Source organism: Spermophilus citellus, assembly GCF_964194105.1.
Source record: "Spermophilus citellus genome assembly, chromosome: 2".
In the NCBI taxonomy this organism is placed as follows: domain Eukaryota; kingdom Metazoa; phylum Chordata; class Mammalia; order Rodentia; family Sciuridae; genus Spermophilus; species Spermophilus citellus.
Genome location: NC_138183.1, coordinates 72,354,056 through 72,381,712, shown reverse-complemented (window position 1 = coordinate 72,381,712; position 27,657 = coordinate 72,354,056). Strand labels below are relative to the sequence as shown.

The following is a 27,657-nucleotide window of genomic DNA, read 5'->3' as shown; positions in this document are numbered from 1 at the left end:
TGACAGAATAAAATAATTCTAGCCTTATTTTAGACCTTACCTTGTCTGACTCCTTTCAGAGTAACTCTCTGAGCAGACTTGATTTAAAAATTTTGGCAAAGAAATGAGTTTCCCTTATTATTTTTCTAGCATTTATCATCTTTTTGCTAAGGCACGTAGAAACAGTAATGATCTGAGCTGTCAATAGGTTACCTCCTGAAAGATTTTTTTTTTCACTTCATAAAATATTAACAAACAAAGAAACCCATGTGTGATGAATCAGAATCCAGTAAAGGAAAAAAAGAACCAGGATAAAATCTCATCCCCTCCAGTATTATGGAGAAGTCCCACTACAACTCTTACTGTGTATCTTATCTGGTTCTATCATTTGACAAGAACTTGGGGACATAGTATTCATTTAAAAATTGTGACTCACCCTTTGGGACAAACTGTTAAAAACACACAAGGCAAATGAAAGGAAACTCATATCTACAGTGTGTTTTGTAGATATTACATCCACTGCTCCCTTTCCTGCAACACAAAGACCAGTGTCTTGCTAGAAAGACCTCCCGCAACCCCTCTGCAGTGCTGATGATCCTGAGCAGGTGCCCAGCTCTCCTTGCCCCTGCTCTATTGCTCCAGTTTTTAACCTGAAGGTAAAAAGCATGAGCTGTTTCTAGTACATGAATGAACATGAGATGAGTTCATATAGAGCAAAATCTGCTGCTGCAGGCAGACATCTGAACCATTTAATCTTTACTTTGCCACCCAAATTGATAGAGCTCAGGGAAAATCAATATACCCAGGAGAAGGCAAATGAAATAAGAGAGGCCACCTCTATCCTTTTTGAGCATTGGAATATTTCTTTCTTTCTACTTTTTTTTTTTTAAAGCGTGATCCTGAGCCAACCTTTAAGTCACATGGCCATAGTTCTTCAAGTAAACTATTTTAGAATCTTTAGAATTTATAATTTTTAGCCCCTATTCCCCCACTTCTCCATCCCACTCCCTTTATATATGTAATATGAGAAAGACTTACCTGGAACCGACGTGATTCTGCAATCTGCATTTGGGGTAAAATTGGGGGTTCATAACCCACTTCAATCTAATGTATGAAGTATGATATGTCAAGAGCTTTGTAATGTTGTGAACAACCAATAAAAAAAAAATTTCAAAAAAAAAAAAAGACTTACCTGGGAGTCCAGGTGTGTATGTTTGTGTGTGTATGTGTGCACGCATGCTTGTGTGTGTGTGTGTGTGTGTGTGTGTGTGTGTGAGAGAGAGAGAGACAGAGACAGAGACAGAGAGACAGAGATATGAGAGAGCTGTTTTCTAATGAATGGGAAAAATATCAGTCTAAAAACCAAAGACAAATTGGAGTGAAATATCAGAGAAGATTTGGAAGAAGTAGGTGGAATGTATGCATCCAAGCTTCCTGCTAATCATAAGCAGGAACATTTCTGGGGATCTGGGATTTAGTCTGTCATCATGCACAGGCCACATTAATCTTCCCCTTAATTCATCTGGCTGAATTTCAGTTTGCCATTTCTTCCTCTAGAAAGCCTTTCTAAGCCCCCAAATTGAGACAATCTTTCTTTTTTGTCGTTGTTTTTTTTTTTTGCCTCCCTGTGGGCCTGTATCATTTATTCCATGCCTCTGTTAGTCACGTGTTACTGCGTATGCTTATCTAGCATTTTGATATTCAAGTAATTTCAGAAATGCTATAGCATAATTAGCACAGAATACATGAAAGGCACAAGACATCCTGAAATAAAGAAATCTGTTTAGCTGTTTTAAACTTAGAATTTCCCCAGTTTATCTGACCATATATTGTCCTTCTTCCTTCATATAAAGATTAGTATCCACAAAAACTGGTATTCTGGGGAAGAGCATTTTAGAAAAGTTGGTTTCCATATTTCTTTGAGGTTGGTGACTATTTTTACATCACCAAAGTATGCAAGAATGCCTGAAATATATAAACTGAATTATCAATGAAGAAGCCTCTTTTGGGTGTCCAGGATCTGCTTGGCCTGACTATGCAATCCTGTGGGCAGCAGAAAGGGCAATGGGAGCTCTCTTTAGGCTTCTTCCCTTCAGCCCTAGGATCAGCTGCTTCTTTTCCCCTCAAAATTGACATTAGGGGACTGAGCAGTGCCAGTAGCCAAAGTCACCTGCCTTTGGGAGGTGCTTTAAAATAGCCAAGGAAGAAAAGATGGGAAAATGAAGAGGGGGAGGAGGAATGGAGAGAGGGAGCAAGAGACGGAGATAGAGGCAAGTTCAGAGGAGGGGTGACAGTCCCCTATCAGCAAGTCTTCATGCTCCTCAGGGATGAGAAATGCCACTATGCTTTCTGGTCAAGATATTAGAAAAGGGGCTGGGGATGTGGCTCAAGTGGTACAGCGTTCGCCTGGCATGCGTGCGGCCCGGGTTCGATCCTCAGCACCACATACAAAGATGTTGTGTCCGCCAAAAAATAAAAAAAAAATATTAAAAAAGTTCTCTCTCTCTCTCTCTCTCTCTCTCTCTCTCTCTCTCTCTCTCTCCCTCTCCCTCTCCCTCTCTCTTAAAAAAAAAAAGATATTAGAAAAGCCAGATCCTCTTTTTCTCACCATTATTCCCTTTAGTTCTTTTATTCCTAATGTCAAGTGCAATGTGCTTATAGGTATTCAGGAGAGATCCAATACATTTTTGAAATAGATCTCAGTGGGTGGTGAATTTGGGGATTTTGATGTATATAGCATTAGGCAAAGAGGAAAGAATAAAATTCTAGAACTCAAAAGCATCTTGGAGAACACTGAATTCAACTGCCTCATTTGCAAACAGGCTGTTGGAGACTAAGAAGTCAAGGGATTGCTCAAGGTCATACAGTGCTCTAACGACTAGGCCTGGAGCACAAGCACTCTGACTCCCAGCCTAGTGTGCTTTCTGTAGCCCTCATTGACACAAATATGACCAGAATGTTCTGTGGTCAGAAAATAAGCACTAGGACTATTAAATTCTTTAAAGGATGGATTATATTCAGGTCACAGAGTCAAATGGATGATTTGACACTAGACAGTTGGTCTGTTGTTTCTCCAAAGAAATATATATTTATTCTGAGCTGGGAGAAGGATTGAGGATTAAAAAATGGTGCATTGAATAAGTAATCACTAAGCCAAGGCATTGGTCACCCAGGGGGTTTGACTTAGGACCTAATCTTTAAGTAATTTGTGAAAGGTCTCGAACACGTCCCTATTATTTGAACTTGCACTTTTGTGTAGCTGTGATAACAAAATGAAAAACGATTCCAATCTTAATCTACTCGTTTTTCAAGATCCTTTCTACTCCTTGTACTAGACTCTTAAGATATGACAGAAAAACAATATCAAAACAGGGCTATTTCCATACATGAAGAAAAAGTCATCTGAAAAAGAAAAGCTTTTTCAGAACTGTGAGAAGTGTTAGTTGCTTTTTTCCTTTAGACATAGGTTTGGAGGAGTGACATTTTGCTACTTTGAGTTAACCTAACCATCATACAGATTTGTGGACCACTCTGCCATGATGTAAAATCCTTTTACATGTAAAATCATGTAAAATCCTTTTACAGATTATCCTTTACACAGAACACTCATTTATATCCTGGCAAGGGCCACAGACAGAGATGGGCTGTGTGTCCTTAGGGCCAAAGTATGGACTACACATAGGAAAACCCAAGCTTTTGTCATTGTTTCAAAAGTGCTAAATGTTATTTTTAAAAGTAAGAAGTAAAACGTTTTTCCTTTTATCTCAGTGCCTTATATGAGTGATCCTAGCCATATCTAAAGAAAGTTTCTGGGGCACTCTTTTGAAATCTTGTTCTGGGTGTTTGTCTTCTGCCTTCTGAGACAACCACCTTCAGGTTGATTTACCTAAATATACCTAAAACAGGGGGGATCTCTCCTCTGTTCAGACCTCCAATTGTCAATAGAATGAAGGTGAAATTCCCTTCCTGGCATTCAAGGCCTTTTAGAATTTGCCCCTACACTGCTTTCTCAGTCTTTTCTTTCTCCCGTTTATTCCTTGAGGTTGACATTACCGTTGTTGCTTCTGTAAGCTCGTCTCTGCCTGTCAAAATCACACCCACCCTTCAAATGCAGTTTACTTCCATATCATGACTTAGATGCCATCCAAGCAGTGAGGGGTTTATCTCTGTATTCTAGCACCTCTCTTTTTTTGGTAGGGGGAGAGGACCGCTCTTACAGCACTGGACATACAACCTGGCGTTCCATTCCATTTGTGGTAGAACTCTCTTTCTTTTTCTTGAATGAATATTCCTGGCAGCTGGGAAGATTCCTGGAAAACCAGCATTTTGTCATTTTTCTAATAGTACTAATAGTAAAGGTAAAATAAATGAAAATCTAGATCTAAAGTCAGGGTTGTCTTAAACAGACAAACCCCATAAGACTCCAGTATTTTTACATGGTTACTTACAAGTATTTGTTGTAAGAAGCCTAGACGTTGGGGGTGGGAGAAGGAAACTTGTTAAATAAAGCTACAAAGTAGATATTGGTCAGTTTTTAAAATCAGCCCATATAGTGTTTTTTTTTAAAGAAAATATTCATCAATTTTTAAAAATTTGAGAAATCTCACATAAAAATTCTTTCTTCCTGATGTCTTGAAAAATAAAAGGATCTGGCAACCTGGGCTTGCATCCTCTTTGCTCTTGTTATTATATCTTCCTGGATACTGAATCTGAAACTCTAGATATAAAGAAGGACTTAGAATGAAAGCAAAGAGAATAATAAGGTCAAAATGAAGATTTTCCAGAGTCAAGGTAAGCTGCAGCATGGGAACCTTAGAAAAGAAGTTGGACACATGCTTAAAAATATTCAGATGAAAGAAGGAAATTCAGATTAAAAAAAAGGAAAAAATAATAAAAGAACAAACGCAGATGAAGAGATTCTACAGTGACTGAGAGAAAACAGAAAGGACCATAAAAATTTGTCATGTCTTCAGGCCTGGGCACATGCTGTTGTCATGAGCAATTTATTGGGGAGTATGTAGATCACCTCGATATTCAGATAGAAAATGCCATGTTCACAGCAGAACCAAAATTCTTGTTCTTGCTTTGGTTGAAAAACCAACCACCAGAATCTTCTCACTTTTTTGGAGAAGACCTTAGAGTTGAGGATGGAAATTTCTGGCAACTGAAGGGAAACTTAAACTCTTCCAAGGTTTACCAGGGTCCAGGAGACAGCAGTGATAACCCACAAAAATAAACCCTTGTCCTGATCCAGCCCTCTGATGATAAGCTCAGCGTATTTAGCCACCAGGGGGCCCTGTTGCATACCACATTCAGCATTAATCACCAGTATTGGCTCACCTCACTGTCATTTGGGAAGTTCTTTCATCCTTCTGTCTATTTTTAGTGAAAAGGAACCTGGGATTATTTCAACCTTGTCTTTAAAAACGAGGACTATTAAACAACAAATAGATAAGAAAGTAAAACATAATGGAAATGAAAAAATAGCAAGAGCAGGTCACCACTGAAGAAAAAGAACATTTCACTGGGGGGGGGCGGCGTTTTCTTAATTGTGGAGCCCATGCCTACAGATGGTCTCTATCTAACTCTGTATTCTACCTTACTCTTCCATCAGGGGCCCCAGTACCTAGTCTGCTGATAGAAGCCAGAGTCAGGTCAATGCAGCGGGTGGGAAGAGATGGCAGAAAAATTCACCCTGGGAAAAGGACTCCATATTTCTCCTGCTCACCCAGTTCATTCTTGAAGGTGTGATCCTGTGGGAGAATGGAGTGGGAGTTCCGAATAGTTCCACCTCCAACAAACCAGTTCACGTTGGGATTCCAGCGATTCACAAAGCCACAGAGATGATTTTCTTCAAAGTCACACTCTGGTCAAAGAGAAATAAAAACATGAGTCATGGACACATAGTCATACTTGGGCATGCCCATACTGCAGAGTTGGCCTGATACATTCCTCTGCTCCCTGGAACATTTGTACCAGGACTCCATGACAGTATTAGCCAAGAAGCAAGAACTTGCAGTGAATGAAGATTCTAACTCATCCCTGCCACTTTGAATTGTGGACCTTTCATTTACTAGCTAGGGGGTTTGCTGAGTGACCTCTCTTAGCCTGTTTCTCCACATGTGAACTGGGGAAAATGTCCCCACCACATAGGCTTGTTGTAAGTGTGGCCAGTGCTGGGCATAAGCTGGCCATTTTTGTCAGTCATCTCTGTTAATTAAATAAAATAATTAATTCATTGGCCCCAGGGTTTGAACCTAAGACCCTTCAGCATGTACTCTACCACCGGGTCTACCCCAAGCTCTAGTCATATCTATTTTAATGAGTATTTAGGGTTCTGCTCTCAGCTCCAGAAATTTTGTTCATCACCCTTTCTGAATCTGGTGGCCTAGTCCTCTATCCCGTTCTCTACTGATGGTGAACAAAATGCCCAGAACTGAGGGGCATGTTTCCTAGATGCTAAAATCCCCTGTTTTTCTTATTACTAAGAACACAGTCAGGATAGGCAGGGCAGGCATATTCTAAGTTCTGGGCCCCTTCTCAGTTCCTGAGTGGAGAAGAGAAAGAAAGTAAAGAGATCCCTTTAAGTAGCATTCATATGTTTACTATAAATTGTTTCCAATGGACAGACTCCTCTGGTGGGGACAAGAAATTCATAGACAAGTGCCTCTATATGCCCTAATAATCCTGCAATTAAAAATATGAAGCATGATTGTGTTGGCCAACCCCCACGGCCCCTCCAGACCCACCCTGCCCTTCTCCACCTGCTCTACTCTGCAGAGGCTGACCTGTCTGGACTATATCAATGGGTTCCCGTGCTTCCAAGCTTCCAGTTGGATTTGTCCAGTGGAGGATGGAAGGAGCATGACATCAGTGGTTTAGTCCCCTGGCTTTGTCCCTGCCAGGTGGCCATGATCCCTTTACTGAGGGCACAGCCATTGTCTAGTAGCCCTCACCATACAGCTTTTGTCTCCATGTTCCTGTTATTCCTTCTCCATTGCCCCCACAGACCTAAATAGGAAAGCAGCCCCTGAGCTACCCAAGTTACTAGTCCCAGGTCAAAGAGTGATCCTTCCTGGTTTCATTTACTACTCACACATTAGGGTCTCTTTGATGAACTCTCCTGATGAGGTTGAGTGTACCTGTTTCCACTTTTCTGCATGGATCCTAGCTTGTGTAGTTGTCAATATGTTTTTAAATTAACAAACATTTAAAAATTTTAAGATTTATTTTCAACTTTTCCATGGCACAGTCTGCTAACCAATGCCCAACACGTAGACACTATTATTAATCTCATTTACAGATGAGGAGCCAAGAGAAGAGGTACAAAGAGAGTGCTATAAAGTTTAATGAGATAAAATAGTGTCATTTCTTCTGTTAAAAAAACAGGAGGCCACCAAATCATTTGAAGAAAAGCAACATACATTTCTTCTTGAGTGCCTAGCATTACACCAATGGCCTCATATTCATGATCTCATTTTTATCCCCATTTTACCAGTGATAAAAACAGAGGCTGAGGGTGCATTGAGTTGGAAAAACCAGCAGGTGGCGCTCCACAGGTGAGTCTGTCTGGTCTCTGTAGTCCAAGCCCCAGGCTGACTGGCAGGGGATGCTGCTGGATGGAGGCTCAAGGAAAGGAGCCTGGAACTAAATTCTCTATATCTTCAGAAAGGACTCACTTTCCCAGTCTGTTTTCCTTCCGTTGCTTTAGAAATGTCATTTAAGTTTAAAATGGAGAAGTAGGAGACTTTGGGGGATTAGTGAAGGCTCCACTCCTTTCCCCTGCATGTTCAAAAAGACTTCGAGAACTATTGGTGCTGAAAAACCTCTCAGTTCTATGAATGTTTTCCTTTCGCACTGCTAACCCCCAATTTAAGACTTTAGCATGTCTCCTTTGTAAGGTCACAATTGCTTCCTCAGGGTTTTGCCAGCTCCTACAGGCTTTGCTTGTCTCCATCTCGTTGTCTAAGTGGCAGCCAGAATCATGAACTGAAATCACAGTTGCACACCCATGCCCTGCTGACTGACTTTTAGTGTCTCCTAACCAAATAATTTAGTGACTCCAAACTCCTTATCCAGAATCCAGACTCTTCCTTAATAAAATCCCTGAGCAGTACAGATTCTTACTTCAAACCAACTTCTCTGCCTCTGGCCTTTGCCTGGACATGCCCCGTCCTTTCTTCCCTAAGAGATCTGTCCAGAGACAGCTCTTTCCTTCCTCCCAGCACTGCCAAAGCATGGCTTGTCCTTTTCTGGATATGTTTATTATATATAGAGAGATTGTCCATGGCCAACAAATAAAAGGTAAGCAAACCTTAGGGCAGGGACTGTCCTCTCCTTGCATCCTTTCAGAATCTGGCATTTAAGACGCTACCCAATGCTGTTCAAGTGGAATCTAAGTGGCCACCATGATTACTAAGATGTGGCACTGTGTGCCAAGACAGGAATGGAGGGAAGGAGGCATACAATGCCTGTTTTTCGGGGAAAGGCTACAAAAAGCAGAATTTACAGCAATACAGAATTATTTTTATTAGAATATGTTGAGGTTAGGGTGGCAATGCTGAGGTCACCCAGTTGCTGCCTCTACTTTTCTTTCATGAATCCAGCCAGTCCAGGAAAATGCTAATAAGCCTTCCTCTGCTGAAGACAGAGAAACAATGTGTAGCATTCAGGGAAACCTAACAGAATTTAAACTACTATGCAGTATGCAGCTTGGTCTTTAGATTGATTCAGTGCTTTCTGGCAACAGTAGATTTTAGAAAAAGATTTGTGTTCTGATGCAATGAAAATGAAACTTACCGATACAGTAGCCAGTTGTCATCTTGATTTCAAAGAGTGCAATGCTGGTTGTGTTTCCCTGTCCTAGGATGCCTTCTATTAAAATCTGCACAACACATGGGGAAGAAGGGGAGTTAGACTTCAGAATATTATGTTCCCTGTTCAGTATTTCAGTTGTTAGGAGCTGTTCAGCAGTGCAAGGCAAACAGAATTGCTAGTCTTAGCTCTTTGCTATTGGATATGAATCTCACGATGGACTTCATTAGAAGAGAGAGAGAGGGGGGGGAGGGAGGGAGGGAGGGAGAGAGAACATATATATTCAGAACCTTGAGGTGGGCAAAGAATCAGCTGTTTTAATTTATTCCAACCACTACCTTCTCCAGTGCTTGTAGTAGCACCAATTGGTTGTAGATAGGACAGCTTGTGTCCTGGGGAAAATCCATTCTAAAAATAGAAATAGGGAGCAGAGGACCCAGGAAAAATTCCTTGGAGGAGAAATCTCTTGGAAGAGAAGGTGGGAAGCACAAATTTGACAGTGGTGAGAGATATCTCCATGAGACAGAGGACGCTCATACATCACTTCTAGTTTCTATACTGATGAAAAATTTTGAGTTTTTTTTTTTTTAAAACCAGGATTAAACCCAGAGGAACTCAACCAGTGAGCCACATGCCACATCCCCATCCCTTTTTATTTTTTATTTTGAGACAGGGTCTCACTAAGTTCCTTAGGGTCTCCACTAAATTTGAGAATTTTATACAAAGAGAAAATAGAAGCAAGAAAATTTAGTGAATGATTTTCAGGAATGTTACAGTTCATGTTTGGTCCTGCTTCTGAAAGTAATTGCTTTTTCTTCTGTGGTTTTAACCTGGTATTTTGCAAGTATGTGGTAGATCTGGGATTTGATAACTTTGGGAGCATGGTATGAAATAGGAAACTGGACCCCCTAGTATTGACTCCTTCTTTCAATACTGCCTGGTGGGAAGGAACTCCAAGCAGACAGAGATATGGGGGTACAGTACTTCAAAACTTTTCAAAGAAAAGGAAGGATAGCATTGGAAAGTGAAAGGCAGATTAGGAATGAAAAACATTTTCATGAAGGCTTCATTGTGTCCTCGGTGATTCACTGACTACCACACTTCATGGCCAAGTGTGTCGGATTCCCCTCTCCTTCCTGACTCCAGTCCACACCTGACTATATGCCTTCCTTTTCCAGAACTTCATATGGAACAATTTTCTTCTTTGAAAAGGAAACAGAACATGACTTGTAAATATCTTTCTTTTAAAGTGCTTTCATTTTTCCTTTTATCATGGTTAATGTCTTATTCAAATTTGTAGCAACTTCGCCTCTGGGAAGATAACATAAATATATACCATATACAATTTAGAAGGATGAAACAAAATGACAAGAACTAAGAATACTCCCTAAAGCCTACTGGAAAAAAATCTGTTTATTGAAGAGGTTAGCTTAGACACCATTTAGTTCTCATAGAAGTCTCATTTAAATAAATGGGAGGAAATCTGGAAAGAAGCTCTCTTAAGGAATAAAGAAAATATTAGTTTACATAACTACTAATCTTCCATGCTATAACTAGCCTCAATGGCAGAAGTTTTATAAGATCTCATTAGGATAAAGTATATATCATAATCCCCAAATCTTCCCCCTAAATGCCACTCACCTTGAATTTCTTGGAACTGTTTGGCAAATCCAGGCTGGCTATGAGCCAGCTGTCTGAAGGTTTCTTAGCTGACCAAAGCAAGCGGTCAAAGCTTTCCTCCTCGAATCTCACATAGAGGTTCAGCTGGCTGGGATGTGATGGAGGCCCTGGAGCCGCGGTTATCTGGTAGACCAAGCGGAGACAGCTCCACTCCTCTGCCTGTAAGTCAGAGCTGAGCAGCACAGCTTTCTCTCCCTGCTTGGCAAAGGAGGCATCCACATAAACATAATGGCCTGGGAAGAAAGAGGAAGACAGTAAATCTGTGGACAGATAGAGCCCGCAGATAGATGCGTTTCGTCCATTCTCTAGGAGTGCCCTGAACACAGGATCTGTGTCTGGCCTCTTGGGAAAACAACTAGATAGTCTGGCAACACTGAGGTCACTTTCTCCCAAGATGACACCAGGCGGGAGCTTCCTGGTCTGCCTTTTCAGGGGTGGCGTGTGCTCTTCATTTTGCCCTAATTCCTATCACTTCCTATTAACTCCTGATGCTGTGAATGTGCAGGCTAAAGGGACATGAAGTCCTGAGGAGCAGAAGCAGGTGGAACCTCTGAGACTGGAGTTAGAATAACTTGGTGGACTCAGCCTGCTGCTTCCATAGCGCTCTTCACCCTTCATGACTTAGTTTTCATTTAACTTGAATCATTATAGCAGACTAAAAATGATTTGATAACCTCAACCTGGGTCTTGCGACCTTGGAAGGAAAAAATTCAATGTAAGACATATATATATATGTGTGTGTGTGTGTGTGTGTGTGTGTGTGTGTGATGTTATATCATGTATTAACATGTTATTATTATATATGTAATTAATAGAATAATAAATATGTAACTTAATAGATAACTATTATATTATGTGTTAATGTTATTAATATACATATATAGGGGACAGAGGAGAGGGGTATGACTCCCACTCTTCATATCCCTCTCCTCTGTCCCCTCTTTCCCTCACCCTTCCTCATCTTTCCCCTTTTCTTCCTCTTTTCTGTCTTCCTCCCCTTCCCCTGTCCTTCTTCTTTCCCACTTTCTCTCTCTCGGTTCCTTTTTCCTTCTTCTTCTTCTCTTCCTCTGTCCTCCTGGCATTTTTAAGTGACAGCTTGCTAACTGCCCCAGGATACGGAACAGTATTCCTATGAAGGGGGAAGAAGGGCATTGAAGGCTAACTTGTGTCGTCCAGTCCCCACTCTGGCCACCTGGCTTCCTATACCAGTGATGCCGTTGTCTATGGGTCTTTGGGGATCCCCTGCCTTTCTGGTGTGCAGACTCTCGTGTTTGCTCAGAGATTCCCCCATTTGTGGCCAGCATTCAGCGTGCTGTGCTGTTTTCTACCTTGTGGCTGCCCCCGCCCCCAAACTAAACTCTTATTAGAAAGGCCCTGAAATGCCTCTTTATTTCAGTGTTCTTCAGCCCCTCCTCCCATGCCCCAGGTGCTGTTCCCAGCCAGGCTCCCTGCTTCTGTGGCCAGTACTGACAAGCCACAGCAGCTTGGTGGATGATCTGCCTCATGTGCAGGACACAGTTAGGGCTGTGTCTTCAGGGAGTCTTGCTTGCCAGGAGGAAGTGCTCCAAGATGGAGTCTATCTCCAGCTTGCCACCTTCTTAACATAGGAAACACCCACTTGATGCAAATAGCAACAGCTTCTAGTGCCAACACAAGCACCCTCTGTGGAGAAATTTAGTCCTTGCAGCCATTGCAACCACTACTGCCTCCTGTATGCAATGAACCCTTGCTAGGAACCAGGTGCTATTCTAAGTGTGTCATACACATTTATGAACAGGGGGGCTGTTGAGTTTTAAAGTACCAAGTCAGGGATTTTTTAAAACAATAAACTGCTTCATTGTGACATGAAGGAGTGCATAAGTGCCACCCCCATTTCCCCACTCTTTACTAAAGAGGCCAGGAAGCAAAGAGAAAGAGAAAGGGGCTGGGGTTCCAATACACCCCCCAAGAGCACAACCCCAGTTACCCACTTACTCCACCCCTCCAACAGTGCCACCAGCTAGGGACCAAGCCTTCAACACATGAACATTTCAAGGACATTCCAGATTCAAACTATAACATGCTCCTTTCTTCTTTTCCCCATTTGGAAAGGAAGCAAATCATTTTGAAGCAGTGATTCTCATACCTGAGTTTGGAGTCACTTGGAGGATTTGTTCAAATACAACTTGCTGTCTCTCCCCAACCCCTGTGCTTTCTATCCAGAAGGTTTGGGTGGTACTGCATTTCTCACTGATAGAATTTTTTGAGAAGTGCCAGGTGATGCTGAAGTGTTGATATGGGAACCACAGTTTGAAAACCACTGACTTAGAATATCTTAGACAGAAACAGGGCTCATTTTCTAGACACCTCTTATCTATCAAAGAAAGTGAAGGCATATAAGGGAGGGAGAGAATGATTCTATTTAAAGATAAAACTCAAACATACACAAAAGTGTTTATAGCAGGTTTATAAAACCCATCTATTGGTGATTATATCTGAACTTTTTAGTAAGTGGCATTAAAAAAATTTTGTCTCTACATTGTATTTTACTATAAGCATATGCTAATAATCTCTTACCAAAAGACTTCGCAGTCATCAAAAATACAAACAATAATAAAATGATGGAAAAGATGTGGAGAAAAAGGAATATTTTTACATTGCTGGTGGGATTGTAAATTAGTACGACCGCTGTGGAAATCAGCATGGAGTTTCTTTGAAAAACTAGGAATGGAATCACCATATGACCCAGTTGTACAACTCCTTGGTATTTATCCTGAGGAATTAAAGGCATCTTACTACAGTGATACATGCATACCCATGTTTACAGTATACAATTCACAACAGCCAATCATCTTGCCAGAATGAGTTAATAAGGTTTTCTTCATGAAATATTTCATTTATTTCATCCTAATGACATTGACACTTGGAAGTTAATTTTAGACATAATTCATATGCTATAAATTCACTCTTTTCATAGAATTCAGTGGTTTTTAGTATAAACAAAATTGTGTGATCATCTTCACAATCTATTTCCCGAACATTTTTATCACTTCAAAACAAACCCTATATTCATTAGTAAGCAATCCTCGTTCTTTCTCTTCCCTGCAACTAGAAACCACCAATTTACTTTTTCTTTGTGAATTTGCTATTCTGGAAATTTCATGTAAATAGAATAATAAAATATGTGTTCCTTTTTGGCTGGTTTCTTTCACTTAGAAAGTTTTCAACATTTATCTATGTCACATCATGTATCAGAATTTTAGTCCTTTTTCCCATCCCTGCTCCATGGTACCTGAGGATTGAACCCAGGGCCTTTACTCTAGGTAAAAGCTCTACCACTGAGCTACATCCACAGCCCTCATAATTTCATTTTTTTGAGACTTAAAAACATTCTACTTTTTTAGATATCATAATTTATCCATTTGGGTGATGATGGACATTTTGGGTTGTTCCATCTTTTGGCTATTATGAATATTAATATGTGACACAAGTTTTTAGTCATTTGCCTAGGAGTGGACTTGTTAGGTCATGAAGTAACTCTGTGACCTTTCTCAGATGGTGACACCACTGATAATCCTCCAGCATTGTTTCAGTGTTCACAATTCTCACCCACACTTTTCCACCTCATTCTATTGTCATTCTGGTAGATGTAAAGTGGTATCACCCACACTTTTCCATATTCACCCACACTTTTCCTCCTCATTCTATTGTCATTCTGGTAGATGTAAAGTGGTATCTAATCATATTTTTTATTTGCATTTCTCTAATGACTAATAATGTAGAACATCTTTTATGTGCTTACTGAACATTTGTTTATTTCCTTTGGGGAAGGGTTTATTCAGATCGTTTGTCTGTTTTTAGAACTGGGTTGTTTCTGTATTGTTGAGTTATAAGAAGTTTTATATACTCTGAACATTAGATCTTATCACACATACAATGTACTACTGTTTCTCCCATTCCACAGTTTGTCTTTTCACCTTCTTAATTGTGTACTTTGAAATACAAAAGTTTTTCAAATCATGATGAAGTTCAATTTTTTGACTTTACTTTTCTGACTTTACTTGTTATTTTTTACTTTTGGTGTCATACCTAAGAAACTATTTTCTAATTTAAGATTATGAAAGTTAACACCTATGTTTTCTTCTAGGAGTTTTACAGTTTTAGCTTTTACATTTAGGTCCTTGATCTACTGTGAATTAATTTTTTCCCATTGAATTGTCTTGAATTGAGCATTTGTTTCTGGAATCTCACTTCTATCTATCCCTGTGCTAGTACCACATAGTCTTGTACTCTAACTTTATAGCAAGTTTTGAAATTGGGATGAATTGATTTTTCATTCTTTTTCAAGATTTTTTTGACTATTCTAACCCCCCTGTCCTTCTTTGTGAATTTAAAACTCAGGATGGAAATAAGTTAAGTTACAATATCACAAAGCTCCCTGTTTTTGCTGATCCTCAATTGTTTCTTGACTACAAACTCCTAAGTTTTACAAGCCTTTTGTTAATTTTCAGAGTTCTTTAAGAGTTACCTTCACTGTTTTTGCCTGGGTTCTCATTGTGTTCATGGGGGAAGATTTTCTGAGGTTCTTACTAAGCCAAACTGCTGACCATCATTCTCTGTCTCCATCTTTTTTTAACCAATGAGAATAGAAAACAAATGCTTCTGAGACGTTAAAGTCAGCACAAATAAATAAGAAAAGGCAACAAATGGTTGGAATCACATGGGGATTGGGTGGGTGATATGACACATGTGGCCAAAGGCCTGGGGAGATTTACTAACCACAGTGTTGGAGACATAAAGTAAGGAAGAGAAGGAAGGATCCACTTCAGATACTGCTGCTTAGTCAATCTCAAATGATTTATGAGACATTTACTGAAAATGATAAAATCCTTAAGGTGTCAGAAAAGAACCATAAAACTCTAAGCATATATATATATTTTAAAGTGAGTCAGCAATTAAAAACAACAGTTAAACCATCTGACTCAGAAAAGACAGAATCCATGTGCCCCAGGGTCAGGTGCAGGCATCAGAAAAATCTTTTCTGCTTCAGTGAAGGCAAGACAGTTGTGAGGTCATACTCAATTGCAGGCCACATCTATACTGCCACAGGCTAATACCCAAGTCCAAATCCCAGGCCACCACTGTGTAAGGTCCTGAGAGCATGGATCACAGGGACTTGGCCTGTCTGAAATTGTACTAGCTCAAGAATATACAGTGGCCCCACCTCTCCATGGTTCCCCTTGTCATGGTTTCAGTTCCCTGTAGTCAACCACAGTCTGAAAATATGAAAACTCCAGAAATAAACAATTCATAAATTTTAAATTGGATGGCCTTCCAGCAGCGATAAAATTTCATGTTGTCCCACTCCATCCCACCCAGGGCATGAATCATCCCCTTGGACAGTGGAACCATGCTATATTTCAGTTTACCCACTAGTCATTCCCTAGCTGTCTTGGATATCACAGTGACTCTTGTGGTATCACGGTGCCTGCATTCAGGCAATTCTAGTTTTACTTAATAATAGCCCTGAAATGCAAGAGTAGTGATGCTGGCAATTTTATTACAGTATATTGCTATAATTTTTCTATTCTAGTATTCATTACTGTCATTAATCTCACTTATGTTTAATTTGTACACTAAACTTTACCTTGGGCATGTGTAGGGTTTGGGACTACCTATGGTTTCAGGTGTCCATTAGGGGTACTGGACCATATCCCCCATGAATAAAGGGAACTACTGCATTGTCCTTCAGGTCTGATGGTCATTATGGAGTGACTTGGGCTGCAGTACATCTCACCCAAGATTTGCAATGTATAACTTAGGCTTAAGAGTTCATCATGTTCAAACTGAGAAGCTTCTTCTCAGCAAAAGAAACTATCATTGAGGTGAAAATAGAGCCTACGGTATGGGAGCAAATTTTTTCCACACACACATCAGATAGAGCACTAATCTCCCAGGTAAATAAACAACTCAAAAAACTTAATACAAAAAAAAAACCCCAAAAACAAAAAACAAAAAAACAAAAAACCAAACAACCCAATCAAAAAAATGGGCTAAGGAACTAAACAGACACTTCTCAGAAGAAGATATACAAGCGATCAACAAATATATGAAAAAATGTTCAACATCTTTAGCAAGTAGAGAAATACAAATTAAAACTATACTAGATTTCATCTCAGTCTAATCGGAATGGCAATTATCAAGAATACAAGTAACAGTAAATGTTGGCAAGGATATGGGGGAAAAGGTTTACTTATACATTGCTGGTGGGAATGCAAATTGTTGCAAACACTTTGGGAAGCAGTGTGGAGATTCCTCAGAAAACCTGGAATGGAACCACCATTTACCCAGCCATCCCACTCCTCGGTCTGTCCCCAAAGGACTTAAAATCAGCATACTATAGTGACACAGCCACATCAGTGTTTATAGCAGCTGAATTCATAATAGCTAATCAATAGATGAATGGATAAAGAAACTGGTATATATATACACAATGGAATATTACTCAGCATTAAAAGAGAACAAAATTATGGCATTTTCAGGTAAATGGATGGAGCTGGAGAATATCATGCTAAGCAGAGTAAGTCAACTCCAAAAAACTAAAGGTTGAATGTTTTCTCTGATGAGTGGATGCTGATGTATAATGGGGGTGGGCATGGGAAGAATGGAGGAACTTTAGATTGGGCAAAGGAGAGGGAGGAAGCGCGGGGGCAGGAAAGATTGTGTAATGAGATGGACTTCATTACCCTAGGTACATGTATGATTGCACAAATGGTGTACCTCTACATCATGTACAACCAGAGAATTTAAATGTTTGGCTTCATTTGTGTATGACGAATTGAAATGCATTCTGTTGTCATGTACAACTAAGGAGAACAAATTTTAAAAAATTATGTTTATGATTTTGAAAGAAGAAATGAAACCAATATATGATAGCTAAAAAAAAGACTTAATCATGCACATACTAACTACTTCATCAGTTTCTTTATCTGTAAAGTGGGCAAAATAAGAGAATGGAACCCCATTACACATACATTAAGTATTTGGAAAATCACTGAATACACTAAGAAAAAAAATAAAATAACCCAACCACTCTTACATACATACACACATACATGTAGTTCTCATGTGAAGAGCCACTAAGTGAAATCTATCTCATCTAATTTTCAAACAAAGTAAATATTTCTACCCAGAAAGGAAATTTGGCTGTATTCTGCATAAAATTGATATACAGAAAATCATGTACACTGTACTCTATGCATGATTTAAGGAACTTTCAAGGGCAATTTTGGCAGTAATAGTCACCTTCTGTGATGACTTCAGAAAGTAAAATTCAACAGAGACATAACTTTATATCTACCAGGTGGTTGTGAGAACTTGATGGAGCAATGCACATAAATAACATGGTTTGTGAATTTTAATTGTTAATTATTTCTGTTATCATCACGGGGAGGAGTCCTTTAGTTTCAGAGAGTGAGAAGCTTACATTTGCTCAGGTAGTAGATCAGCAGCACGTTGTCAATGCTGATGTGAGAACAGTGTTCACTCAGATCACTTCAGGATATTTTGATGTTAAAACCTATACCATTGTCCTCTTTAGTGTGAGGCCCCTCCTGGCTGCCCATCTCCAGCAGCTCCCCTTCTCACAGCTAAGCATCCTGGTTCTCACCAAGGATCATCTACAGTGGAATCTAGAAAATTTACTACTGGTATGATTCTGGCTGAACTCTTATAACCCAGGTCTGACAGCAATGCCTGCATCTCTTGTTTACTTCTTAGGACTCTGCACAGCTAAGACAAGGGCTCCACCTGCCTTCTTTCTGACAGCTTCCTTCCCAGGGTTGACATCCAGCCCCTGCACTCAGGCTGGGGTCTACTCTCTCCTGATTTCCTGTACACCTACTCTGGATGGGGTCCTGCCTGTGGAAGAACATGATGGAATGGTCAGGTGCGGCTCTCACCATCCCTATGTTGTTTCAAATTCTGGTCACTTAGGACAAGTTGGTTATATTATCTGAAGCTCACTTTCATCATTGGTAAAATGGGATGCTAAATTACCAACTTTGTAGCATTTTTAAAGAAGATTGAATAAGTAGAGAAGTTAGCACACTGCCAAGCTCTTAATACATGTTGGCTCTTCTATTTCCAAATATCACATCAGCATACTCTCTCTTCTTCTTTTAGTGATTTATTTTTTCCCTTACTTTTAATTGGTGAGTCATAATTCTACATAACAGTAGAATTCATGGTTACATATTTATACATGCACACAGTATAATAATATAATTTGGCCAATAGATTTCCCCAGTATTTCCCCTTTCTCCTCCCTCTACCCTTTCCTCTACTCTTCTGATCTCCCTTCAATTTTCATGAGACCCTTCCTACCTTTCTTTTTCTTTTGCCTCTCTAGCTTCCACATATGAGAAAAACATATGACATTTGACTTTTTGAGTTTGGCTTATTTGACTTAATATAATGTTCTCAAGTTCCATCCATTTCCTGGCAAATGACATAATTTCATTCTTCCTTAAGGCTGAATAAAACTCCATTATGTGTACATATCACATTTTTTTACATTTTTAATCCATTCATCTACTGATGGACCCCTAGACTGGTTCCATAGTCTATTGTGAATTATGCCAGCAAGTTCTTTAGATGGTTAGCCCATCTCATATTGGACCCACCTCATGATATCCTTTCTACCTGCTGCCATTGCTTTACCCTTCTGAAACCAACTTCTTCCATTGTATGGAAGATGGCCCTCTGCAGCCTAGATCCATTCTCCCTAGTGCTTGCTCTCTCCACTTGGTGTGGGCACATCTTTTTAGATCACAGCCTCTTCTGGTCTTCCTATCCCATTGCCCAACTAACTATGATCTACGTTATACCAGTCCTCTCTGGGATGTACTAGCTGATCAAAGCAGCCTAGACAGTAATGCCTATAAAGCAAAGCACCTAGAAAACATTTTTTTTTTTGGATACCGTTTGATTTTATTAAATTATGCTTCCATTTTTTAAAAATATTTATCTTTTAGTTGTAGTTGAATACAAGAATTTGTGTTATATCTGTTCCAGGTAGTAAATAATCTAGTTACCAATTATAGGGTACTAGAAAAGCAAGTTTCAATTATGAATTTACTGTAAGTTGATACCTAAGGCGAAGGAAAAGATAAACTTTAGATGATTCTTTTCACAAATTTTTTTTCAACTCCCTTTTCTCCTCCCTTACTTCATTTTTAAAAAATATTTATTTTTTAGTTGTAGTTGGCCACAATGCCTTCATTTTATTTATTTATTTTTATGAGGTGCTGAGGAGCAAACCCAGGGACGCACATGTGCAAGGCGAGCACTCTACTATTGAGCCACAACCCCAGCCCCCTTCCTTCATTTTTAAACTATTCTTTCCTCACTTACCTGTCTTTTTACTTTATCCTTTATTCCTAACTACTTATTCTTATTTTTTCTCCCATTTCATGTTAAGACAGAAAAGAACATGATTATTCAAGCTATAGGACAGTTCAAACTCTGCCCAGGTAACTCATCAATGTTCCCAAAATAGAAAGATGAACATACTAACAGTGGCACACATCTGTAATCCCAAGCTTGGCAGGAGGATCACAAGTTCCAGCCCAGAAAAAAAAGTAAGTACAATACAATAAGATATTTTGGGGCTGGGGTTATGGCTCAGCGGTAGAGTGCTTGCCTTGCATGTGTGAGGCACTGGGTTTAATCCTCAGCACCACATAAAAATAAATAAACAAAAGTTTTAAAAAAAGATATTTTGAAAAAGAGACCACATTTTTGTAACTTTTCAGTATAATGTTGTAATTGTTTTATCACTATTGTTAATCTCTTACTGTGCCTTATTTATAAGTTAAACTTTATGTTATGTATGTATAAGAAAAGATGTAGGGTTTGCTACTCTCCATGTTTCTGGCATCCACTGGGAGTCTTGGAACAAACCACCCTGTGGATAAGGAGGACAGGGCTACAGAATTCTTTGTAGAATGTTCCAGTAAGTAAAAATAAATAAAAAGCTTCTATTGAAATAATATTTAATGATTTACTTGGAAATATTATTAATTGGAATTTTCCAATCTGAAAGTGTACAAAATTCTAGCACTACAATGGTAGTGCATCTGTTTACGCTTCATAATCACAACACATAATTTTGTTTTAGAATCATTTATAATGCAGATGTCTCTTAGAAATGCATTGACCTTTAAAATAGTTTCAGAGTAAATTGTAATTTTTTAAAAAAGTATTGATGTATCTTTAGTTTTAGGTGGACACATTATTTTGTTTTTATGTGGTGCTGAGGATCAATCTAGTGCCTCATGCATGCTAGGCGAGCGCTCTACCGCTGAGCCAAAACCCCAGCCCATAAATTCTTTTTTTAATATATATTTTTTAAGACATCGATGGACCTTTATTTTGTTCATTTATTTATATGTGGTGATGAGCAATGAACCCTGTGCTTTACACATGCTAGGCAGGTGCTCTACCACTGAGCCACAACGCCAGCTCCTGTAAATTCTTGTGTTCAACTACAACTAAAAGATAAATATTTTTTAAAAATGGAAGCATAATTTAATAAAATGTTACTAACATTCTTAAAGCCCCTTACTCCTTCCTTCCTTTCATTCTTTTTTTTCAGTAGTAAAACTTGGCGGTGGATAGTATACTGAAAGATTCCATTGCCAGCCTATAGATATTATATGACTTTGTCTCTGATAAACAAGAGAGCCATTAACATCCATTTGCATTCTCTCTCTCTCTCTCTCTCTCTCTCTCTCTCTCTCTCTCTCTCTCTTTTTTTAGGTACTGGAGATTTAGCCCAGGGGTACTTTACCATGGATTCACATCCCTAGCCCTTTTTATTTTTTATTTTGACACAGGGACTTGCTAAGTTGCTGAGGCTGGGCTAGAAAACATTTTTAAAGTTTCTGCAAAGAGCTAGATTGTTATTGTGGAAAGAGAATGTCTCCATGGAAATGTATCCTCAATTATGTATAAGCCATCAGCTTACATTTTGTAGAAGTCCTGCTTTCTCTGCACATCAAAGACTTTTAAAAAATTAAAAATTCAAATTTCTGATTATGTAGAGTTAAATTTCTGGATACACATACAAAATGCAATGAGTGTAGGAATTCTCAAAAATAGTCGACTGTGTTTTTAGAAAGTAAATGGAAGAGCACTCTTTAAATGTAAAATATACTTTATTAAGTCTTTGGGGGATTGTTACTGTGCGATTTTTTCTCAATTAGATTCACAATTATTAATAAATCTACTGATTACTTCTAGCAAAAAAGTTCAGTTTTGCCAGGCATGGTGGCACATGCCTATAATCCCAGTGGCTTGGAGGCTGAAGCAGAGGATGGTGAGTTCAAAGCCAGCCTCAGCAATTGATCTATAGTAGCACATTTCCCCTCCATACTACAAAAGTTGTTAACAAATTGATGGTATAAATTAGAATCAAAGAATACAGAATAAGATAATTGCACCTGCACTTTGGTTGTCAGAGAGATCCCCTTAGTGAGGCCCTAAGAAATTCAGTGAGACCCTATCTCTAAATAAAATACAAAAAAGGGCTGAGGATGTGGCTCAGTGCCTCTGGGTTTAATCCCTGGTGTGTGTGTGTGTGTGTGTGTGTGTGTGTGTGTGTGTGTATATATATATATATATATAAAGTTCAGTTCTGAAAGTATATAAGAAAAACCACAAATCCTACGGGTTTCATAATCTCAAGTTCTACTTGAAATTTTCAATTTCGCTATTACACTATGTCATTTATTTAACAAATTTCTAACTATGAAATTCATTTTAATCACACAAAAATGACCATAGCTTTCATTTCATCTCAAATCATCTGTTATGAAACAAAGATTCAAAGGGAACCAACATTCACTTTGCTCCAGACAGAAGATTCATGACATATATTCTTGTCTCTTATTCTTGCCAAGTGATCCCATGAGGCGGAAATCACAACTCTACAAACAAGAAAAATAAATTCACACAAAAAGTAATTCACTGGTTCAAGGTCACAGTTAGATAAACAAGATCCAGCTCTAAGTACATACTTTTCCCTTGCACCATGATATCTTCAAATATTTCCTTGTCTGTCTCCTCTATTAATTTATATTTTCATAATCACATTCATCTTCCTATAGCAGAAAAACAAGTTTTCTTCCTTTCCTTACAGAAGGATCCCCAAGGGATGGATGCTTCTATATGGAAGCTGACTTGGGCTCTTTACCAATACCATTCCTGCTGATAGCACAACACCAGATTAACTTTTCTATCACATCTTCTCAAATATAAAAGGGTTTCAAGCATGACAAGCTTTCTAAAATTAGGGCATGTCTTAAAATTGATCTATAGTAGCACATTTCCCCTCCACACTACAAAAGATGTTACAAATCGATGGTATAACTTAGAATCAAAGGATACAGAATAGGATAATTGCACCTGCACTTTAGTTGTCAGAGAGATCCCATAGCCTTGGGCTTGGAGGACCCCAGTGACTATCCCTGTCAGTCATGCTAGGGAGTGGGGCACCATGCAGATGGAAGGGTTGTGGAATCATTCAGCACAGGCCACCACTGACATCCAGGAAGCCCTAGTTATCATCCTAATGTACCAGGCACCATCCAGAGTTTCAGCATGTCTTAATAAGCATTAACTATCTTGCCTTTAACATAAGGCACCACGTTTGCATCTTGTGGGTTATCTTTCCCACGAAGGATCTGGATATTAGCTGTGGGACAATATGGTGATCCACACTATCACATGTGGCTCCAAATACCCTCCTGGATTAGAATTCTCACCATAAGGTTTTTGCAAGGGCATTCCTTCTCAGTGAACAATGGCAGCTGCTCCTTCCTTCCTTCCTTCCTTCCTTCCTTCCTTCCTTCCTTCCTTCCTTCCTTCCTTCCTTCCTTCCTTTCTTTTGTTACTGGGGATTGAACTCAGGGGGACTCAACTACTGAACTACATCTCCAGCCCTATTTTGTATTTTATTTAGAGACAGGGTCTCACTGAGTTGCCTAGCACCTCACTTTTGCTGGGACTGGCTTTGAACACTCAATCCTCCAGTCTCAGCCTCCTGAGCCGCTGGGAGGACAGGCATGTGCCACCAAGCCCTGCTGAACAAGTGGCTTCTTTTCCCCTCTTGTTGTCCCTAATAATGACACCAACTCAAGAAATGACTCATTCCCATTCAATCAAAGTGCTTGAAACTCGTAGCTCTGGTTAGTCCCCATATATAGGAAGATAAATGAGAGTTATATAAACTTAAATCTAAATCCTCCCGTCAGTGTGCTGACGATGGGTTGATTTGTGGTACTTTATAGGTTGAAACCATTCCTGAAATGTGATGGGCAAAATGGTCTATAATTGGGAAGGAGTATCCAGTCATTGCTGTCCTATTTTGGTCCCCAGTGGCAAGAAACCCCTCCTACAATGAACCCTTTTCAAGAACAGCAAAGAGGCTCTCATGTGGGGAAATTCAATATAGCTTTAGCTTAAGGAAAAAGGAAAGCCTGTATTTAAAGAGCAGCATAAAATTATAATGTACAAATTTCCGTGTTAACCCAACACATAGGGCTGCAGATGGGGTCAGCCCTCTCTCCATGTGGAAATTGACTTCTCTGTGTTTCCAATATTTCTGCCTAATGTCCCTTGGCTTGGGAAATTAATTAAGCATTAGTCATTATTATACAACGCTTATGTCCGAAAGGAAAACAGAAAAATGTCTTCCTTTCGAAGTTCATTTGTTCATTTCTTTCTTTTTTTTTATGGTACAGGGGATTGGACCCAGAATTTTGGCATGCCAAACAAGTGCTCTACCACTGAAGCACACCCCCAACCCTTGTGTTTTATATTTTATTTCAAGACAGGATCTTTCTAACTTATGGGCCTCAAACTTGTGATTCTCCTGCCTCAGTTTCCCTAGTAATAAGATTCCAGGTGTGTGCCAACATGCCCGGCCTCCAAATTCATTGATAAACAGAAATTTGCTTTTGTTACACATGAAGCCAGAGCTTTGCCTATGACTGCAGACGCTTTGTAAGACCCTATTCTGTAAAGGCTCGAACAGACCTTGACACCCCACAGTTCAGGAAAAGCTTTTCTCTAGTGTCATTTACGATAAAAGGGAAGGAAACGGATGTGGACTCACAGAGTGTCACCACAGATTAGCAATGCCCACCTCAGTCTTGGAAGAAGGCCACAGGGGACACCTCATGCCTGACTTCTTCCTCTAATTGACTCAGCAACTTCACCCACATCTGAGGTGGCTGGCTTTTGGGGAGTGACAGGAATGGTACAGGAAGGTGGAGACACTGTCTCAGAGGTGGTCCTTGTCTATAAAATGACATGGGAGCAGCACTGACCAAGTTGGCTGCCCCATGATCTCAAGACGTTCTGTTCCTCTTTGTTCCTTGATCCTCCCTGTAATAGTTTTGCTCCTGTCTTCTGCCACATCTTGAACTCTGTGGTATTCTTGGTGGTATTCTCTGCCTTTGTCTCTAAAGTGTTGACATTTCTCTGAGTCTGGTGTCTTGATTCTGATGAATCAACCTCTGATTAGTAACTTCTAATCCCCTAACTGATCCTTTCCCTTCTGCTTCTTCATGAGGAACTGCATTTTGATTGGGGATTGGCCATGTACTTGCTCAAGAAAATGACGTGGCCATTTCTCCTTCGCATTTGAGGGGAGATAAGTGGTTGGATAGAGATGACTGAGCCAGTAAGTCCCTTTTATCCCTCTCCTTTTCTTCTTCCTCCCCTCTGAAGTGTGGATGTGATGGATGGAACTGCAGTGGCCATCTTAAGGCAAGGAGGTGACTAAGGTGACAGACTCATCCTAATGAACTGAGATCTTCCTGCCTTTAAAATTGAAAGCCCTGTCTTGGGACACCTGTTGATCATGGGAAACCTGATACAGTTGGTTACTCTAGCAGGCAGCCTTGAGAATGGAAACTTTCACTGTGGGCAGGGTAGAAAAACCTGATTATATTGTGGAGTATTCTAACCAGTCTGGACTTTGGAACTGTAGTTTTGGTTATGAAAGAAAAAACAAAAGAAATATCAATTCAAGCTATAATTTAGTTTCTTTTGCTACAGGTATCCAAATTACCTGACTATCTCACTACTTCTGTGACTTGCAGTTTTAATTACACAGTGGTGATTCTCAAGTCTCTCTCTGGCCTAATCCTTGATTTGCTTTCACACTCACACATCTAACTTTTCCTTGGGCATATCCACTTGGACCAGCCACGGACACTTAATCTCATTCCCTCGCCTCCAAACTCTGCTCTTCCTCTGTGTACAAATGTGAGTGAATGGAGCCCCCAGCTGCCCAATAACCAACCAAGAAATCTCAGGATTTTTAGTTTCTCTTCTAACTCCCTCATTCTCCAAAATTCTCTCAGTCTTAATGATTTTGTTTCCAGATTTCTCTCAAAGTTATCATTCTACTAAGTTTCCCCTGTCAACTCGGTTGAAACTGTCTTCTGTCTGGATGTTATAATAGCCTCCCGATGGGTCTATTTCAATCTTGCCCCATTCTAATCTGATCTTCTATTATACCAACCTGATTATATTTACTTTTAAGCCTAAAACACCCATGGGGTTCCCAATTTATGAAGCCCTACTATTCTGGCATCATATTCAACCACATGCTTTTTGTAGTCTACAAAAATTTGTTTTAGTTCCTCTAAGCTAAGGTTCTAGGCTTTTATTGCTTGTAGGCCTTCCCATCTGCTGGTTTACCTAAGATATACCTTGATCTTTCTCTCATACATTCCACTCCACTACCTCCTTCTTAGCTCACTCTATACTTCCTTAAGGTCTTAGTTTAACAGAGCCACCATGTTTAGTTGTGCATTACAACTGTACATGGTGATCATTTTTTTAAAAAAATTGGTACTGGGGATTGAACTCAGGGGCACTCAACCACTGAGCCACATCCCCAGCCCTATTTTGTATTTTATTTAGAGACAGGGTCTCACTGAGTTGTTTAGCGCCTAGCCGAGACTGGCTTTGAACTTGCCACACTGCGTTTTGACTGGGGACTGGCCATGTACTTGCTAACCCCAGCCCTTAGATGTCTTTTGTAAGAACTCTTTTAGTATCAGCACTATTACTTTAATTTTTATTTGTCCAATTATGTATAAGTATTGCTCAATAGGATTTTAGCATATAAGAGCACATACCACATCTCCCTGGCTCTTAGTAGGCATATACTCTACATATTTTTAAATATGAGTAACGTTCTTCCTGATGGTAGGTTTGTTTTATTATTTTTTAATATAAGATACATTAAAATCCTTTTTATTATAAAAATCTCTCGTTAGCTGGGTGTGGTGGCGCATACATATAATTCAATTTCAAGGCCCTAAGCAACTCAGTGAGACCCTGTCTCTAAATAAAATAAAAAATAGGGCTGGGGATGTGGCTCAGTGGTTGAGTACCTCTGAGTTCAATTCCCTGGTACCAAGAAAAAACAATCTCTCATTAGGTTTGAATTTCATAACAATTACTCAACTTGCTGTTATTCTAGGAAAGATGATATTTAATGAGGGCTATAGCTTCACTGAAAACTCACATCATACTAATGTTTGCACATCTGCCCCCGCTGTTAATTTGAAACACAAATTCCTACTATATCAAGATACGCACAGGATTGTTCAAATGTACAATTCTTTGCCTTTCTGGAATGCAGTTTGTGGGAAGCATTCAGAAAAACGTTTCAGTGTGTGACATTTCCAGATTACAGAGAGCTATAGTTTTATCAGCTTCCAATTTCAAGGAGTTCCAAAATGCCAAGATCAGCAATACAGGGCGAAGTGACAAGGTCAGCATTGCTGAGCTGCCTTGAATGCCGCTTTGGTTCCCCCTGACAACGGGGAAATCATTCTCCTCTCTTGGCTAATGCTGCAAAAGTAGTTTTAAAAGATCCCAAAGCTTTACGCCTGGCAGAAGGAAGACAAATGCCAGCCACTGTCTCCAGTGTAAACAATCAACATGTGGAACCACCACCCAGATGTCTGCTTTGCTCTTTCGCTTAGGATCTCCAAGGGAGTAGCTTTCAACCCTGCTGACCTCAGTGGTGGTTTTAGAAGAGAAGTTTACCTTAGCAACTACCAACAAGAAGCCAAGCGACGAACCCACAGTGAAAGGCCATGGGGCATGTGGAAAGGG

The 27,657-nt window shown here is 39.6% G+C and overlaps 1 protein-coding gene across 1 annotated transcript in view; it reads right to left on the bottom strand.

The window, feature by feature from the left end:
* Positions 1–27,657, bottom strand: part of MAMDC2 (MAM domain containing 2) — a 180,450-nt gene that overhangs the window by 82,415 nt on the left and 70,378 nt on the right. Inside the window, exons 3-5 of the mRNA XM_081281720.1 lie at positions 10,435–10,706; positions 8,779–8,863; positions 5,708–5,845 (exon numbers count right to left, since the gene is read on the bottom strand). Coding sequence (XP_081137846.1) covers positions 5,708–5,845; positions 8,779–8,863; positions 10,435–10,706 — 495 coding nt within the window. The remainder of the gene's footprint in view (positions 1–5,707; positions 5,846–8,778; positions 8,864–10,434; positions 10,707–27,657) is intronic.